The sequence below is a fragment of the Gymnoscopelus braueri genome, assembly GCF_963280865.1.
Source record: "Gymnoscopelus braueri genome assembly, chromosome: 17".
Classification (NCBI taxonomy): Eukaryota; Metazoa; Chordata; class Actinopteri; order Myctophiformes; family Myctophidae; genus Gymnoscopelus; species Gymnoscopelus braueri.
The window spans coordinates 48,035,258-48,053,383 of NC_137617.1; the positions used below are offsets into that span (position 1 = coordinate 48,035,258).

At 39.7% G+C, this 18,126-nt stretch overlaps 2 protein-coding genes and 1 long non-coding RNA gene across 3 annotated transcripts in view; all 3 read left to right on the top strand.

Moving 5' to 3' along the window:
• The window catches only part of LOC308104376 (NACHT, LRR and PYD domains-containing protein 1b allele 5-like), a gene marked incomplete at both ends in the record, with an annotated part of 41,702 nt that extends 41,598 nt beyond the window's left edge, over positions 1-104 (top strand). The window contains one exon of the mRNA XM_080454788.1: positions 1-104. Coding sequence (XP_080310914.1) covers positions 1-104 — 104 coding nt within the window.
• Positions 1-18,126, top strand: part of LOC308105203 (uncharacterized protein) — a gene marked incomplete at its 3' end in the record, with an annotated part of 438,556 nt that overhangs the window by 117,655 nt on the left and 302,775 nt on the right. Inside the window, exon 17 of the mRNA XM_080455838.1 lies at positions 10,388-10,473. Within this exon, the coding sequence (XP_080311964.1) occupies positions 10,388-10,473 (86 nt within the window). The remainder of the gene's footprint in view (positions 1-10,387; positions 10,474-18,126) is intronic.
• On the top strand, positions 985-1,820 carry LOC308104791. The gene is made up of 4 exons (XR_013934857.1): positions 985-1,036; positions 1,138-1,173; positions 1,439-1,488; positions 1,577-1,820. It is a non-coding gene; the product is annotated as an uncharacterized lncRNA (long non-coding RNA).

Genomic DNA, 18,126 nt, shown 5'->3' on the forward strand with positions numbered 1-18,126 from the left:
TGAGAGGTGAAACACCATCCTCTTCAGAATATGAGACCATGAGTGAAGTTCCTACCCAGGCAGACGCTGATGTGATGAGTGTGAGAGATGAAGATGTTTCATGATGAAACTTTAGTTTAGGCAAATATTTGCACCTTTGTGTGTTAGTGCAGATGCATAGGTTGGATTCAATACATTAACATGTTAATAATAACAACTCAAAATGTACATAATCAGAATTATGCAATTAATTACCAAATCATTATTAAAGTAGGACTCCTAGAATCTCCCTCGACAAGAGAAGAGAGGAGATTAAATTAGAGAAAAACACACAAAATAGTGCAAAAAGAATCATGATTCTTTTTGTATTTTGTAATTTTGTAATTTTAAAAGTTTTGGGAGGATCATTTCATTATATTATAATGAAATGATTCTCCTAAAACCTAAAATACAATTCATGTTGTAAAAACGTAATCCAACAAACTTCATATTAGTGTTTAATTAATTCATTGAAAATAAGGTATATAAAGTGAAAATCCTTCTTTTTTTGTTTTCTTAACAACAATCTTGGTTCAATGTTTTTTCATGTAATTTCTCCATCATAAATGGTCATTTTCAGAACAACACAGATTTATTTTATGTTTATTCATGTCATTTGTTGGTCATGGGTGCCTGGCACCCACTGCACCCTGTATGTCCATAAAAGACCAATCACATATCTGTCCTTGGATAATGGACATCTTAAATGAGTTACTGTAAGTGATTTGCCAGAAATAATCAGAAGAATGTGTACTTGGTTTATAGATGAAGTAAAAGATCCTGTTACATTCGGAATGTTAATTTCTTCCCCTCATCATTTTTAGGATTTGTCTAAAAACATCTCATCAGAGGAAGAAGAGGAGGATGAGGATTCTGGTGAGAGACATGGATCATATTCATCTTTTACACTGTAAACCTCCAAGCTGCCTCTGATCCACTAACTGTCCTCTGTCTTTACTCTCTACAGAAAACTGCATGAACATGATGAGGATGATGGAGATAGAAAGTGGAGAGGAAGGTAAAACATTTAACACTACAATGACCTGTGAGTGTTGGTGTGAATACAACATGAATGATTACACACACCTAAACGTTTTCTCTTTAATGTCCTTCCTGCAGAGCTGAAGAAAACTGATCTGGATGATTATGATAATGGTAGGAGAGAGTTTACTGAATGGATTTATAAATATATAAATCATAAATCTAAATCTACACCTGTTCAAACTGTGGAATTCATCTCCTCTCTCAGAATGTTGGTCCCTTTCACATCATGAGAACATTTGACTTGATGATTCTTATGTTTCTGTCCATGATTAAGCCCTGGTCCTGAAGCTGAGCTTTTCAATAGGATAAATACTGTATGATACAACATCACCAATATAGTGTAAATATGTGTAATTGTTGTTGTTTGTCCCTCCAGATGAGGTGTACTTGGGATCATGCTGTGAAAAATGCCAACATGTCCAGCAGGTCAGTTTGTTCAAATCAGATACTCTTCTTGATGTATGTACAGTATATGTACAGTATGTATGATCTCCTGTGTGTGTTTGCTTGGTAGAGCTACGGTGATGAGATGATCATTCCTGAGAAACTCTCCAGAGGACGCTTACAGTGAGTCTGGACATCACTTTGACATCATCTGCTTATCTGGTTTCATACTGTAGAGAACCGAAGTCTGACGTCACTGCCAATAGAGGCCACTAGAGGCCACTATCCCCCTGCGTCACAGAGATATTTTTTCCATTGAAAATACCCATCACTTTGACTTCATATGCATATCTGGTTTCATTATATTTATATTCCTTATAAGACTATTATATTGGCGTGTGTGTGTGTGTATGTGTGTGTGTGTGTGTGTGTGTGTGTGTGTGTGTGTGTGTGTGTGTGTGTGTGTGTGTGTGTGTGTGTGTGTGTGTGTGTGTGTGTGTGTGTGTGTGTGTGTGTGTGTGTGTGTTTTCATTCTTTAGGGCTCAGCTGGAAGGACAGGGGAGGACATATGAGTGTGCATCAACAGGCTTGATATTTGAGGCGTCGGAGCGTGTTCTGGTGAATTATTCCATCCTGTCCTGGTCCAAGTTCAACAAGTTCGTCCAGAACCCCTGGACGATTGCTGGTCCCATATTCAACGTACAGACAGTCAACAAGGATGCATCTGCCCTCAAGACCATCCAGTTCCCCCACTCCCTGTGCCTGGCTGGTGAGGAGATATGCTGCCTCTGACATATTTATTATTGACTGTACAACTACACATCTTCCTTATATAATATCATACAATACTGTGAATTCAACTACACTATTGTCTGTCTTCAGCCTTTTTTGGCTTCAATGCATTTTGTCTTGTCTCTATTAAACTGTCCCCCCATCTTTCCTCCTCATTATCTTCACCTGCAGGCCAGAAAAAAGAGAAGGTATTTGGTGTCCTACACGTCACTGGTAAGGATCCCGTCATTGAGAGAGTCCAGTCCTCTGGTAGTCATCTAAAGTGGTCAGTGTCCTCCCTGTCTCCTGTGGGTGCCATCGCCCGGGACACACAGCAGGAACCCCACGGAGCAGTGCTGGTCTACGAGGATCTGGACAGCATTATCGACACTCACACTTTCCGCATCTACCTCGCCCCCAACTGCAGATCATGGCATGAAGTAAGAATGACACCAAGATGAGACAGAAAGATTGCATCTGCTCTTCCAGTTTCGCTTCGGGCCAAAAATAATTGTGATGATAGATAATAAGACAAATAGATCAAATTGATCCAGCGAGGGAAGTTCAATCGTTTCAACACAGGTACAGATAGGAGTGGAGAGATACAGATAAGCTTCAAGAGCAAGAACTAAATTTACCATTTAATTTAAAAAAAAGGAGTTAACAGATAGTCTGATATCAGACTTTCTTTTTTCTTTTTATTTGTTTCGAACACCATACAAGAAAAAGGTCACAATAAAACAATACAAAATATATTCAAAACAAATCCAACTATCTCAATGAACAATAAATCATAGATGTGTTAAAAAAGGAGCAGGAAGAAGCTAATGCTTATAATATCCTACCTCTTCATACCTGTTTCATATTAACACACAATCTACAAAGAAAAAATATATTAAAAAGAAGAACCGAATTTCCACATACATTAATATTTCAACAGATTGAAGACCGCTTCAGTTTAACATTAGCATGGCTTAAGTGATTTCCAAGGGGGAAGTGTTTTGATTTTCCTTAACTACCGTATTTTCCGCACTATAAGGCGCACCGTCAGTGCGCCTTATAGTGCGGATGCGCCTTATAATCCGATGCGCCTTATATATGTATCAATATTGGTTCCCTTGGTTTCCGCACTATAAGCCGCACCGTCAGTGCGCCTTATAGTGCGGATGCGCCTTATAATGCGGTGCGCCTTATATATGAAAATAATACATTTATTGAAGGTGCGCCTTATACTCAGATGCGCCTTATAGTGCGGAAAATACGGTAATCATTAGCTATCAGTTTACCTTTTTAATGGTTAATGATTGGTTAGGTGAAATCAAATATGGCCCATTGTAGTATGGACCATTCATCAAATAAACATGTTTAGATTTAAATACTGTATGAGGCACATTTTGAGTGCAAAGCGCAACACAAGTGCCTGGAGTTTCAATCCCATTGCCTTAGGGCAGGGGTTCTGAAAGTGGGTGCCGTGGCACCCTGGGTTGTCGTACAGCAGCGACTGTACTGATCTCGCCGCCTGAAGAGGTTTGGAGTAGGCCCCTGCATCCTCAGGCAGTACTACAACAGCTCCATTGAAAGCATACTGTCAGGCTGTGTTATCGCCTGGTTCGGAAACTACCCTGCCTGAGAAAAGAAAAACGTACAGCGAGTGGTGCGATCAGCAGAGCGTATAATGGGATGCGAGCTCCCCGCGCTCCAGGGAGCGAGTTTTCGAATCACACCGCATCTGAAGTGCCTTTTAGATCGCCTTTTAAAACACCTATATTTAATAATATTAGTTAGTTATTTTAAATCGCCTTTTAAAATGCCATTCTGTTTGCTGCTGCTTTTAACATTTATTATTTCCCCCCCTTTTCTGATCGCCTTTTAAAACATTTAATATTAGATATATTTTTATTCTACTCGTTTATTCAAAGGACCCCAATGGAAACAAGCCATAGTGCTATATACAATACTATGCAAATAAGCGTGTAGAAAATACAAATATGTACAGTATTATATGTATAAATTAAACTTCCATTCATAGGAAAATCATCCATAAGAGAAAGGGGGGAAATAAAGCAGCAGCAAACAGAATGATGTTTTAAAATGTATGAAATATAATAATTGCGTTGTAATCGCTATAGATAGATAGCCTGCAGCAAACAGAATGGTGTTTTAAAATGTATGAAATATAATAATTGCGTTGTAATCGCTATAGATAGATAGCCTGCAGCAAACAGAATGGTGTTTTAAAAGGAGATCTAAAAGGCACTTTGGATAGAGTGCGGTGTGATTCGAAAGCACGCCTCCAGGACTGTACAAGAAGAGATGTGTAATAATAATAAACTAACTGTGAAACTGGCAAACCTCGGTGTACCTACACCCAGCTGCAACTGGATATTATATATTATATATATAAGTGGTGAGGATGGGAAATAAGATCTCAGCCGAGTTCACAGTTAGTACTGGAACAAGTCCTAAATCCTAAACTCTATTCCTTGTACACGCATGACTGCTTTTCCACCCAAAAGAGTAACATCATAATAAAGTATGCTGATGACACAACCATCCTGTGAGGAAACAAGTCAGTGTACAGGGAACAGATGAACAACAGCATCAGCTACGGAGATGGCAATGACCTCGTCCTCAATGTGGACAAAACAAAGGAAGTAATTCTTGATTTTAGGACGGACCTCCCACACTCTACACACAGCACTGTAGGAGGAGAGCACAGGGCATTCTTAACTCATTGACTGCCAGAGTTAAAACATTGTCTATAGCTGCCCTTGCCGTCGATTCCAACCTTTAAAAAAATCATATAATATTACAATAATCCACCCGCCGATCACTTTAAAATACTAAAATACGTAGTAGAGTCTCGTAGATTTGGAGAAAAACATTGTGGCGTTGAGTTAATCCTTGAGTTATCTTGTTTTCGGCAAAAAGCTAAAATACACGGTAACTAAACCATATTGATTTTGTTGTGATCATGTGATCTTTGGCTGTACTCTTCATCATCATCATCATCATCATCATTCAGAGGCTGCGGAAGAGCACCCTCTATCGTAAACCACTGAAAACACCACATGACGAGTGACTCGTCAATGGCGGTGTGAGCCTTGGATTGAAATGACGAGTATACTCAATAGTAGTCAATGAGTTAAGGATCTACATCATCCTGCTCACCCTCTGTTTGTATGGAGGGACTCAGGACACAACCTGAGACACCACAGGCCAGAGAGCATCTCCACCCACACAACACGCTTTTTAACAGTTTTTTTCCTGCCACTGTGCGATCAGTAGCCGAGGACATTAAGGACGGTAGTCAATATGACAGATGAACTGAATCATAGATGAACTGAATCACAGATGAATTGCACTATTATTTGCACTGTTTTTAGTTTAGACTATGAAGTACTTATTTAGTCTATTTGCCTTTTGTGGCCCACCCACATAGAGAGGTGGCCCACCCAATCGATTTTGCAAAAAAAAAAATGGGGGGAATTATTTTATTTTTATTTTTTTATAATTAGTTTTTGGATAAAGAATCGGTAAAATCAGGCAAAAATAAGAATTAAATAACATAACCCTAACCCAACCCTAACCCTAAAACCGAAATAAAGTAAAAAAAATACGCCCAAAAACGCCCAATATCCGCGCAATAACCGAAAATTTTCGCGCTCACAGGCTGGGGCACGGGTCTGCCCACCCGCTCCTGCTCAGGCCCAGCCTATACTAGCGTTCTGGCTGCGCCACTGTTTTAACCTTAGAGTAATGTAATCTGTGCATGACCTTGAAGTGTACAAGCTGCAAACTGGCATTGACTGAGCCCGAGTGAATCCTCTTCAAACCCTCGCTCCATGTTTTCTCTGTCTTGTCTGTATTTTCTGTCTTTTCTTAAATGCTGACCCTGGGAGCTGAGCTCCAAAATTTCCTATGCGCTCGCGCAAATGGCAAATAAAGTATATTCTATTATTTTGACTATTTCATGTATGTGTTTCTTTTGTACATGCAAATATGTCAATAAAGAATACAAAATAAAAAAGTACTTGCAAATCTATTGCATTATGCGTGTTATCTGACCACACAGAGTCAGTTTAACTTTGGTTTTGACTCTTCAGACATGACTCCTCTTTGGTACCGGCCAGTCTAGTTGAACTAACAACCACGGGCAGTGTCTTTATTTACTATTGTATCAACACTACATCCAGTCCAAACATATGCAGAAATCAAGTGAAATAATAAACATGTATTGAAGACAATGTCGACTAGAGGATTAAATCATTTGAAATAGATTTGTAGATGACTATAGATTATTGCTAGACTTGATTGACTTGATGTTCAACTGTGCTTTGATGTTCAACTATTCAATAATTATTGAATAGTCAATGGCATCAGTGTGTTATATTGACTAATACTTAGTCTTCAGTATTGATAACCTGTCAATTTACCTTATTGGCTAGAGGCAAGTGACTGTGTTCTTTATGTTTCCTACTCCCCTGCCTGTTCCCTTCCCTCCTTCTCTCCTGTTGTTCAACACCTTGTCCACCTGTTGTCCTTGTGTGTGACAGGACATCAAGAAGGAGTTGAGGACGGGGCATTTCAGTCGGGTTGAGAAGAATACCCTCTGTCCACTGGTAGAGGGGAACTACCATCTGATGAGTAAGCCAAGTGGAGAAATTGATCCTGAGGTGTGTTTGTCTCAATGCTCATTCAGCTTACCATATTATAATAATAATAATAATAATACCTGGAATTCTCTAAGTACCGGTAATCAAACATAGCATGTTGTAAGTATGTTATGTATGAATGTGTGTGATACAAGTTAATTATTAATATTCTGTATATGTGCAGGACTTGATATTCACCCTGGAATCAACGATCTACAAAGGTTTCTTTGAAGCATACTATGAGCAGCCACCTCCATTCAGATTTACTCTTAAAGTGAGTGGTTCTGATGTTACTCCATGGACTGCAACCATTCGACAAGGTACCTACCATATGTACACAGTCACCTGTCTACTTAATGTTTGTTTGTATGTATGTACAGTTGCACACAGTCACCTGTATGTATGCATGTATGCATGTATGCATGTATGTACTCACCTGTCTACTTGAATGCCTGTGTTTTTTTGTGCTTGAACATAACGTTTGCATCTTTGCAGTGTATTTCTGAGTCATCATGACTATACTTGGTTGGTAGCTTCAGATGGGCTCACCGCTTGAGAAATTAGGTTTCATTTATGTGAAATCAGCATTGTAGAAGCACACAGTAATTTCCATTTCTCTTACAGTCAGAAAGAAGACATCTGAAGCATCAGGGGAAGAAATCACCGGTAAGAGACGTTCTCACCTATCGGTAACCTTGTTCCAACCGTGCATTGTGATTGGCCAAGAGGCATTCTCAGCCGTGCCAAAAAACACAGTACACCAATGGGCAGAACCCTCTTATCTCCATATTTAACTTTTTGATTTTTCGTAAATTAATTTCCATACTTGATCCTACTACAGTGTCAGAAAAGCATCAAAAGTAACAGATCTGCAAGCTTAATCGTGAGATAAATACATTTGGGATAAATGTAATACCACCTTGTTTAGGAGTTAGGAGTTAAGCAATTTCCATTAATTTGAGTGCCGTGCACTTGATGAATTCATCTGTGATTACATCCAGGCTCACACTTTGTGACACATTCTTGTCACAGTTCTACAGCAACAGGCTTCAGTAATGCTTGTCCCACAAATATGTTGCTCTCTACCTATCTAACTAGGGAAAGGCAACATTAGACTGACATCCACTATTAGTTGAAGGACAGATGCCAGCTACAGCTACTCTGTCACAAATACTCACAATCAGTGTGATCACATCTGTATGGAAGAACATGTCAATGTAACTGATGTATGAAGCATAGCGTTGGTTCATGAAGGACACGGAAGTCTTGCACGCCAAAGCTGTAACCAGCGGTCAGTCAGCTGATGTGAACATCAGCTTTCTATTCCCCATTCACAGCACTGCTGGTCATTACGTCACACACTCATTATCCAATCACAGCTCACGCATGAGCAAAGAGGTTCCTTTAAATACGGCTTCATATTATCTAGGTCTTTCTTGGTTGCTGAACCAATGCATTTTGCTAGCTCCTCCTCCACCCCAGCCTCCACCTTTTGATTAGAGTCTGGCATAGGCTCAAATACTTGTGATCTCAAATACTTGTGATTATCATGTATATCTGCTAATTCTAACTAATATGTCAATGTACTGCTTATTGTTGATGTATCCCTATGGGGGATTTGCTTAAGCATTTTCCTGAATATATGCTTAGCAGGCTGCTTCGACAAAAATCAGAAAATATTCTCCCAAGAGCGGAGCTTTAACGCCAAGCTTAACTGTATTCCATTTGTGGCAATAAATGGTTCTTTATCTACTTTGACGTGAGTGTTTCTGATTGAAGTATTCTGGTCTGTAGGTGAGGCTACAGTGTCTCTTCTAGAAGGACAGTGTAATGTAACTATGTATTGTTGTCTGTAGGTGAGGCTACAGTGTCTCTTCTAGAAGAACAGTGTAATGTAACTATGTATTGTTGTCTGTAGGTGAAGCTACAGTGTCTCTTCTAGAAGAACAGTGTAATGTAACTATGTATTGTTGTCTGTAGGTGAGGCTACAGTGTCTCTTCTAGAAGAACAGTGTAATATAACTATGTAATGTTGTCTGTAGGTGAGGCTACAGTGTCTCTTCTAGAAGAACAGTGTAATATAACTATGTAATGTTGTCTGTAGGTGAGACTACAGTGTCTCTTCTAGAAGAACAGTGTAATGTAACTATGTAATGTTGTCTGTAGGTGAGACTACAGTGTCTCTTATAGAAGAACAGTGTAATGTAACTATGTATTGTTGTCTGTAGGTGAGACTACAGTGTCTCTTCTAGAAGAACAGTGTAATGTAACTATGTAATGTTGTCTGTAGGTGAGACTACAGTGTCTCTTCTAGAAGAACAGTGTAATGTAACTATGTATTGTTGTCTGTAGGTGAGACTACAGTGTCTCTTCTAGAAGGACAGTGTAATGTAACTATGTATTGTTGTCTGTAGGTGAGGCTACAGTGTCTCTTCTAGAAGAACAGTGTAATGTAACTATGTATTGTTGTCTGTAGGTGAAGCTACAGTGTCTCTTCTAGAAGAACAGTGTAATGTAACTATGTATTGTTGTCTGTAGGTGAGGCTACAGTGTCTCTTCTAGAAGAACAGTGTAATATAACTATGTAATGTTGTCTGTAGGTGAGACTACAGTAGCCTGGTAAACCCTCCCTCCGGAAATCTAATTTCTATTTGATTCCAGGAGTGAGTCTGGCCTGATAGCCCATTGTGGGGGTTTCTAGTGGAATTACCAGCTAACCGAGCCTATCAGCGTCGTCGCACATCGTTCTGTGATTGACAGCGACAGTTGGCCAATCAGGTGGCGAGTTCGAGTGAGCCCAAAACACGAACGGCAGCCATCTTTTTCTGTCCGCTATAATCTCCGCGATTTTTTGACTTCAAAAAGCTCTCTAACTTCTATTTTGAGGCACGGAATTTACTTATAAGATATCGTTTGGATAGAATTTAGTTGTTTAACTTCATATATGTGGTCAATTAATCATGACAAAGCCTATTTAAAAATAAAAATTTAGAGAACCGGTAGGGGTGGGCAGTGACACCCATGTACCCGAATAAGGCAACCCATTTTGGGCTTGGCTGTCTCAAAAGTCCCGTTGACGTCACATTAGACTGGTGAACTGCTGATTGGCTGAAGGGGAAAAAATATCATTGGCTGAAGGGGTTGTCAGTCAACGGTATTACTTCCGCCCAACTCAGCCTGCAGCCAATATTGCAGAATGGGCGATAAGGCCAGACTCACTCCTGGAATCAAATAGAAATTAGATTTCCGGAGGGAGGGTTTACCAGGCTAAGACTACAGTGTCTCTTCTAGAAGAACAGTGTAATGTAACTATGTATTGTTGTCTGTAGGTGAGACTACAGTGTCTCTTCTAGAAGAACAGTGTAATGTAACTATGTATTGTTGTCTGTAGGTGAGACTACAGTGTCTCTTCTAGAAGAACAGTGTAATATAACTATGTAATGTTGTCTGTAGGTGAGGCTACAGTGTCTCTTCTAGAAGAACAGTGTAATGTAACTATGTATTGTTGTCTGTAGGTGAGGCTACAGTGTCTCTTCAAGAACAGCAGAGTGTTCATCCTGAGTCAGAACCAAACACAGAGCCTGACTCACATCATGTTCAGGTAATATCTCACAGTCAATGGTTGCCATGGGGACTGACGTGGCTAACGTGGCTAACAGGTACCATGTTCTACTAGTAACAGAGCTGATGGAGAAAATAGAAGATAATGATTAATCAAAGACAGATTGGACCTTTAGACAACAGAAGCAGGGATTTCATTAGCTGGTATTTACCGGCCATTGACCGATCAAATATTTAATTGGCCGATAATTATTAATCACTTCGGCCGGTTAATGCTGTTATTAGGCTATTTTATCATAGCCTAATCGGCGCGATTACATACAAAGTCAATGCAATGACGTGACCTTGCACATCTTTGCATAGAGCGGCGAGAACAAGGTGAATGGGGCAATGCGAGCGAAGCGCTCCTCCTCCTCGTTATTCGTTTCCTCCCCCTACCAATGCTGAATAGCATGATCAAAGTGGAGCGATTCAAGCGACGAAATATATTTTATTTTGTGGGAACGCACCTTAACACTCTTCTATCTCAGATATTAAGTAGTACACATTCCAGGAAGTTATATTCTCCAGTAATACTGACAATTTATTCATAAATCAACCTTCATAGGGAAGCCGTTCATTAACCCATTAACTGCCAGAGGTATTTTCATATTTTTTTAGCCAGTGCCAGAGTTTTTCATTGGAAAAAAAAAAGTACTCAGGAGCCGAAATACAGCATTTTTAAGTTTTAAGTTAACAAGGAAGTGGATAGGAGTCTAGGGGCTCTATTCAGGGTGAAATTTGAACAAACCACTAATTACGGATTTCGGACTAGGCAAGAGGCGTTTCCCCGCAAAATTCGGTATTCTGTGGCACCCCTCTCACCCGCCAAACACCTGAGCTACCCCTTACATTATGCATAGGTGTGGTTTGGGCGTTACAATGATAAAACCAATCACCGTGCCAGAAGCCATTGCCTTTAAGAGAAGACTGCGCTAGCCGTCATCCCCGATCCAATATATGCTCTAGCCTATCTCCCTGTCTGCAGTCTCTGCACTGTTGCCTGGTCTGATTATTATAAGCCACATTGGGCTTGTTTTCCTTCTTTTTTTTTATTTATCCAAATACATTTTTATATTAATTTGTAGCCTATTGTGTTCACAATAAGCTTGTCATATTAGTCAGATCCGGAATAGTATATGAAAGCCATTTAAAATATTTATACTATTGGTACACACCGGCTGCTCCCAAATAATTAATTACATCATGTTGCGACAACGCTCCTACGTGGTACACAGACAAACAGTAGCACATGGGTATAATAAATTGGACAGTTTTAGGAAAGGTCTATAGCCTATGTACTCACGTTGGCTGTATTGTTCTATTTCCACCATTCTAATGGATTCCAGGGGTGTGTAAACATCTCTGTAGTAGCTCCATAGTTTCCTCTGAAGTGACGCAGTTAAAGTTAACTTACATCCATATTGTCCCCGTTATCTTTCATCACCTTTGTTCAGTAATCCCGAACAGAGCTAAACTTTAAGTTTACATCAATCAAAGCCTCTCAAACCCAGACACATTGCTGCGATGCGTATGTGCGTCGCCTACCTACCCAAAATAACAGACATACAAGCTATCAACGGCGCTGCGTCATGTCTGTCGACAGCTTACAGATCTGTTATTTTGGACAGCATGCAATGAGGCGCGCGCGCCACGGAGAAGCCAAACCAAAAACTTTACATTACGTGGTCAACAACATACTAGACATGTAACTTGCTTGGAGCTTTTAATGCAGTGGTTCTCAACCTGTGGGACGAGACCACAATGGAGCACCCAACGCCTGGCGAGCTTGTAGATCTGCTATTTTCACAATATTTATCTGTGGAACCGAGTCAAACAAAATGGGGGGGTCCCCAGTTCAAATATGGTTATTTTGGGGGGTCATGAACGTAGCGTTTACGCGGGGAATATAATAATAATATAGGCTAATGTATATAATATAGGCTATAATATAATATTCACCCGCAGCATGGGTTTAACGAGACAGCAGCCAAAATGAAAATCACACTAGATGATCCTATCATCTTATAGAAAATGTAAGTGCTTAAGATTTTAGCCCAAACCCGACCCGACCCGGCCCGTCGGCACCGGCTGGGCCGGGTCTAAGTTTTTTTTACATCCAAATAAATTCACATATTAATTAATTTGTAGCGTAGGCTATTGTGTTCACAATAAGCAACTTGTCATATTAGTCAGATCCCCAAGAGTATATGAAAGCCATTTAAAATAGTTATATATTCTTACACAGCTGATGCCAAATAATTAATCAACAGGGCAGCGCAACTCAAAAGTAGGTCAAATCAAGTCATGACGCAGCAGCAGATCGAGCACCCTTTAAAGTTTAAACCATAACATGACATCTTCAGACTATTGAGCTTTCTTCATGTCTTTTTCACCTCAAAGTAAATGTTGGATTATTTCTTCAAATGAGAGCAGCGGGCAGTAGCCTAGAAGGTAACATTGGATGTGATTTCTCCATCACAAAAATGATTACGGTTATTCTATGAAACATATATTTCATAGAATAACCATAATCATTTTTAAAATGGTTATGGGGCAGTGTATATATTTATATAGCCCTATTTGCTCCAAGCTGTTTTTTAAATAAAATATAGACTGCTGGAAGAATTAACAAATTACCAAGATTTAATGAGAAATAAGGCTTCTTTAGAAAAATGACTGACGGGCTGGGCTGGGCCTAATTTGTCAATTATTAGTCGAGCCGGGCTGACTTTTTTTAGGGGATATGAAAGCTCTAGTTAGTAGTTTGAAGTGCTCATGTGGCTTTGCTTCTTTTTGTTTTCATAGACCTGCGGTTGCTTATTTCTCGCCAAGGCTGGCAACACGGCTCATGGTCCAACGCACAAAGCCATTGTAGTGTCTGTTTGCACTTGGGGGGTGATTTTAGAAACCGGCGGGTGGTATTAGATTCCACTATCCCCCCCCCGAAACCCGTACCCATGTGTGTCTGTAGAATTGCAATGTGGGGGATATAGCAACAACACGCCCACGGGCACACCTCCACGCGCAAATAACGGCGTCGGCATAATGGTGACGGGTAGAGCAGGTGCTAGAATAACCTATTGGGGCGGCGCAGCTCCATTATCAGTATTTAACAGGTTAAGGGTAGCGTTGCGGCTGGGAAAACTGGCACAGAATAGAGCCGTAGATCTTCAACTAATCATATCTCCTTGGTCTTTGGGTGAAATTGGAAAAAAAAAACATTGAAAAAAACATTTTTTTTCCACTTCACGTAGATCTACGCGATTGGCACGTGGCGGCTTTAAAGCGGTTCGCGTAGATCTACGTGATTGGCAGTGAATCAGTTAAGAATGGACAGTCCTTTGGAACAAGCTTTCACAAAGATCTGCAATTAGTCTTGAGTCAGTATTACTGATTGTAGTACCGGCTCACAACTAGAGTTTAGTGTTGACTCAATGCTCAAGTCAAATAATGCATTTGTCACAGTAACTTGGTTTTAACCAGGGCTTTGGAAAGTGACTTGGGGTGAGGATATTTTTCATCAGAAAATGAATGTTGAATATATAGAGTAAACTAAACGTATTGAACTAGACTGTATCACCCAGCCTTTACCCTGGGGTGTCAGCCTGTAAAATGTGTGCACTTTCTGGTGAGCTCTATAAAATAATACTTGCTCTATTTAGTTTCCGGAACAGCATTACGACTTTTCACACTCCTTATTTCAAAAACAAAACTTATTTCAAACTTAATCAAATTATGATTAATTTAATTATGAATGGATGTCCATAAGCATCCATAATGCAGCCATAATGTCTATTCAGTTTTACAAATGTATAGATAAGTAACTTATTAATGACTTTTAATGTGTTTTTTTTCTTTCTACATACAGAGTGATGTGTCAAGTGCAACAGCATTAAAACCAAGCCTTCCTAGTGGATTTAGTGATGATGAAACGGTGTCTGGAGGTGTAATGCAGGTTGCAGGTTAGTGTCCTGTTTCAGCATTTATTTTAACATACTTAAGGTGGCCTTACACTACGAGATAATCTTAATATTAACAATTTTTAAATCGGGTATCATCACACACTACAAGATAATCTTTCAAGATTCTCTTATCAGATTATCTTAAACATGCACACACTACACAATTAAAAAAATCGGGGGCATCTCACACTACAAGATTCTATCCAGATTCTCGGGCTTGCCCGAACGGCAATAATAAATAGAAAAATATATTTAAAAATAATGAATTATTAATAATTATAATTATATAAGATATTATATCCGTAGCCTATATTATTTTGATATTAAATAAAGTTACACATTACAATCCGTACATTTTCATATGTCAATTCAGTGTTTTTCTCCGACAGCCAGCTGCGCTCCTGAGCAGCGCAGCGCAGCCACACACACACACACACACACACACACACACACACACACACACACACACACACACAGTGCACCGCGTCAGAGCAGATCTACAAGCTCACAACGCGTCTCATTCGCGGTAGGCTACTTGTGGTCTTGTATATCGCATTAGCTGTAGAATACAACTCTCGTAGACGTATTTATGATTATGACGTTTTTAATCTACGAGAGTTGTAGGGTTCACCCCCCATGGACACAGGGACTTTCAGCACTATGCCCCGTAGACACTCCAAACATGTACAAATTGAAAATAAAGGTGCTTTTTCCCACGGCCCAAATGTTAACTCTCGCTACGGGGTAGTAGTTTAATGTAATAATCCATATCTTTCAATAAAGAAGTGTTTTAATGCCGTCTGTGGCCGAACGCCATTTTTTCACCCTCGTTTACTTCCTTTTTACATTGAGTGTAATTCCGGGTTTCACCAGATGGGCGCGTCACTACCGCTCATAGGGAACTTCCGACAGAATCAGCCACAGACGGCATTAAACACTTCTTTATTGAAAGATATGGATTATTACATTAAACTACTACCCCGTAGCGATAGTTAACATTTTCTGCGTGGGGGTAAGCACCTTTATTTTCAATTTGTACATGTTTGGAGTGTCTACGGGGCATAGTGCAGAAAGTCCCTGTGTCCATGGGGGGTGAACCCTACAACTCTCGTAGATTGAAAACGTCAGAATCATAAATATGTCTACGAGAGTTGTATTCTACAGCTAATATCGCATAATGTTAACCACTCGAAACCATTGTGCGACGAAAAATAAGCCTGGCTGGCACAGAGACTTCCCTTGCAACATTATCCAAAATTCATGGATTTAAGAACTATGAAGGGTGCACCAACATGAACGTTTTTTTTTCTAAAGCAGTAGATGGCGGGCCAGAACATAATGAAAGGCTAATTTAAGAAATGGATCGTTAACAAATGTACTGGAACTCCAAGAGTCAAGACAGAACGCCTTATATTTGGCACACATTTGTGATACTCTCACAGAGAATTAATCAAAATGTAAGCTGTTAGGTGGTGGCATAATAAACCGTAAACGAGCGGTCCCCCCCCCCCCCTCCAAGACTGACCATGTAGCAAAGCGTACCGTCCTCATTATAATCATTATTATGCATGATTCATCAGGATCGCTTTGCAAATCCACAAGCTCACACTGCAGCGCAGATTGAATATATTCGGGGCGCAACACCGTTGTCAGTGGTGTAAAGTAACAAAGTACATGTACTCAAGTACTGTACTTAAGTACAATATTTAGGTATTTTTACTTTACTGGAGTATTACTTCTACACCCCAACGGCAAATATTGTGCTTTTAATCCATTACAATCATTTGAAAACTTTAGTTACTAGTTACTTTGCTATTATCAATTATTATATTATAAAACATACATTAACCACTTTAGCCCTATTCTATAGGCCTACATAGGCTATTTGAAAATAGCCGATCTACAAGCTCGCAATGCATCGCATGGCAACACATTGTGAGCTTGTAGATCTGCTATTTTCAAACATTAGTACTTTTACTTTTGGTACTTTAAGTACATTTTGATACTAATACTTTTGTGCTTTTACTCAAGTAAATTTTTAATTCCGGACTTTTATTTGTAACGGAGTATTTCTATATTGCAGTATTGATACTTTTACTTAGGTAAAATATCTGAGTACTTTTCCCACCATGCACTGACCGTTGTACGTCGAAGCATAAATTGGTCGTTACTGGATGGATTGCAGCTGCTACTTATGGAGAGAGACAGACTGCTTGAGATCGCTAAACATTAATCTGCTAGTTAACAAGAGAAATGACACTATCCAAAAGTATAAAGAGTATAAAAGATATGTGACAGTGCTGAAAACAGGGCATTTAAAGATTAATATGGACACATTGGACAGCAGCAGTGCGTTCGGAAATTGCGCACCTCGCCTATTAGTTTGTATTGGCCAGTGCGCTCATGAGTTTCTTATACATGGTGTCATCATCATCAATGCAAAGCCATTGTGTTTCATCGGCTACACACGTTTTGGCTGTTTGCAAGCCAAGGAATATAATTTTAGACGGCAAGATGAAGCATGGAATGGTACCAGGCACGTTATAAAGTTTAATAAGCATCTTTCAGGTGGGGATATATTCTCTATGGACATTATAGCTAAAGGACTGTCAGTCCATATTTTAAAATGAAAATAATAAAATCATTATCAAAATAATGTATTTTAATATAAAACATGGATCCACCGCAGCTGCACATGATTGTCCATCCTACATAAACAACGTCTGTGTGTGTGTGTGTGTGTGTGTGTGTGTGTGTGTGTGTGTGTGTGTGTGTGTGTGTGTGTGTGTGTGTGTGTGTGTGTGTTTGGTGTGTGTGTGTGTGTGTGTGTGTGTGTGTGTGTGTGTGTGTGTGTGTGTGTGTGTGTGTGTGTGTGTGTGTGTGTGTGTGTGTGTGTGTGTGTGTGTGTGTGTGTGTGTGTGTGGCATTGCGGTGTTGGAACAGCGTCCGTATTTTTCTCGGTCCGACCCGCGCCAGGTGTTCCATACAGTAGCGATCCAGATAAATATCAAACATTTTTGAAAATGATTTTGACGATGACAAAAAAGGGGGGAGGGGGGGGGGTTCACCCGAGGGGAGGGGTTTTCACTCGAAATATCAAACTATTTTGAACGTGATCGGGGTGGCCCCGATCGTCTTGTGAGCAACTCGGGAGGGTTCAGATTGGATCTTTGAACCCTCACACTAGACGATGTTTATGCCCAAGATTCGCCCCCGATCTAGGCTGGGGTAGACACGCCCCCCCGATACTCGGGTGGGTTGTTTTTTAGCCCGATTATCTCGTAGTGTATGGCCACCTTTAATGTACTGGAGGAATAGCGTTTAACATTTAAATGAAAATTCTGTTACTTATGTTATCAACTGAAGACACATATTGAATTTGTCATGTTTTCAGATTCCTGATGATGTAATTTAGTGAATCAGTTCATTGAATATTGTGTCTGGTTTTTTGATTGAATATTTTACAAGGCAAAAAAATTAAAACAGCACAGTTACATTTAAAAATACTTTGTCTAACAGGTCCGTTCATAAAAGTCCTTGCGTACTTGTTTCCAATGAGGGCCTTGGTATTCAATTCATAGGCATATATAGTGGCACCACAGTTCAAATATCATTACAAAATAAACAGCAAAAAAAATAAAAAAAATAACACTATGTACAACAAAAAAAAAAAAAAGAGGGGAAAAAAT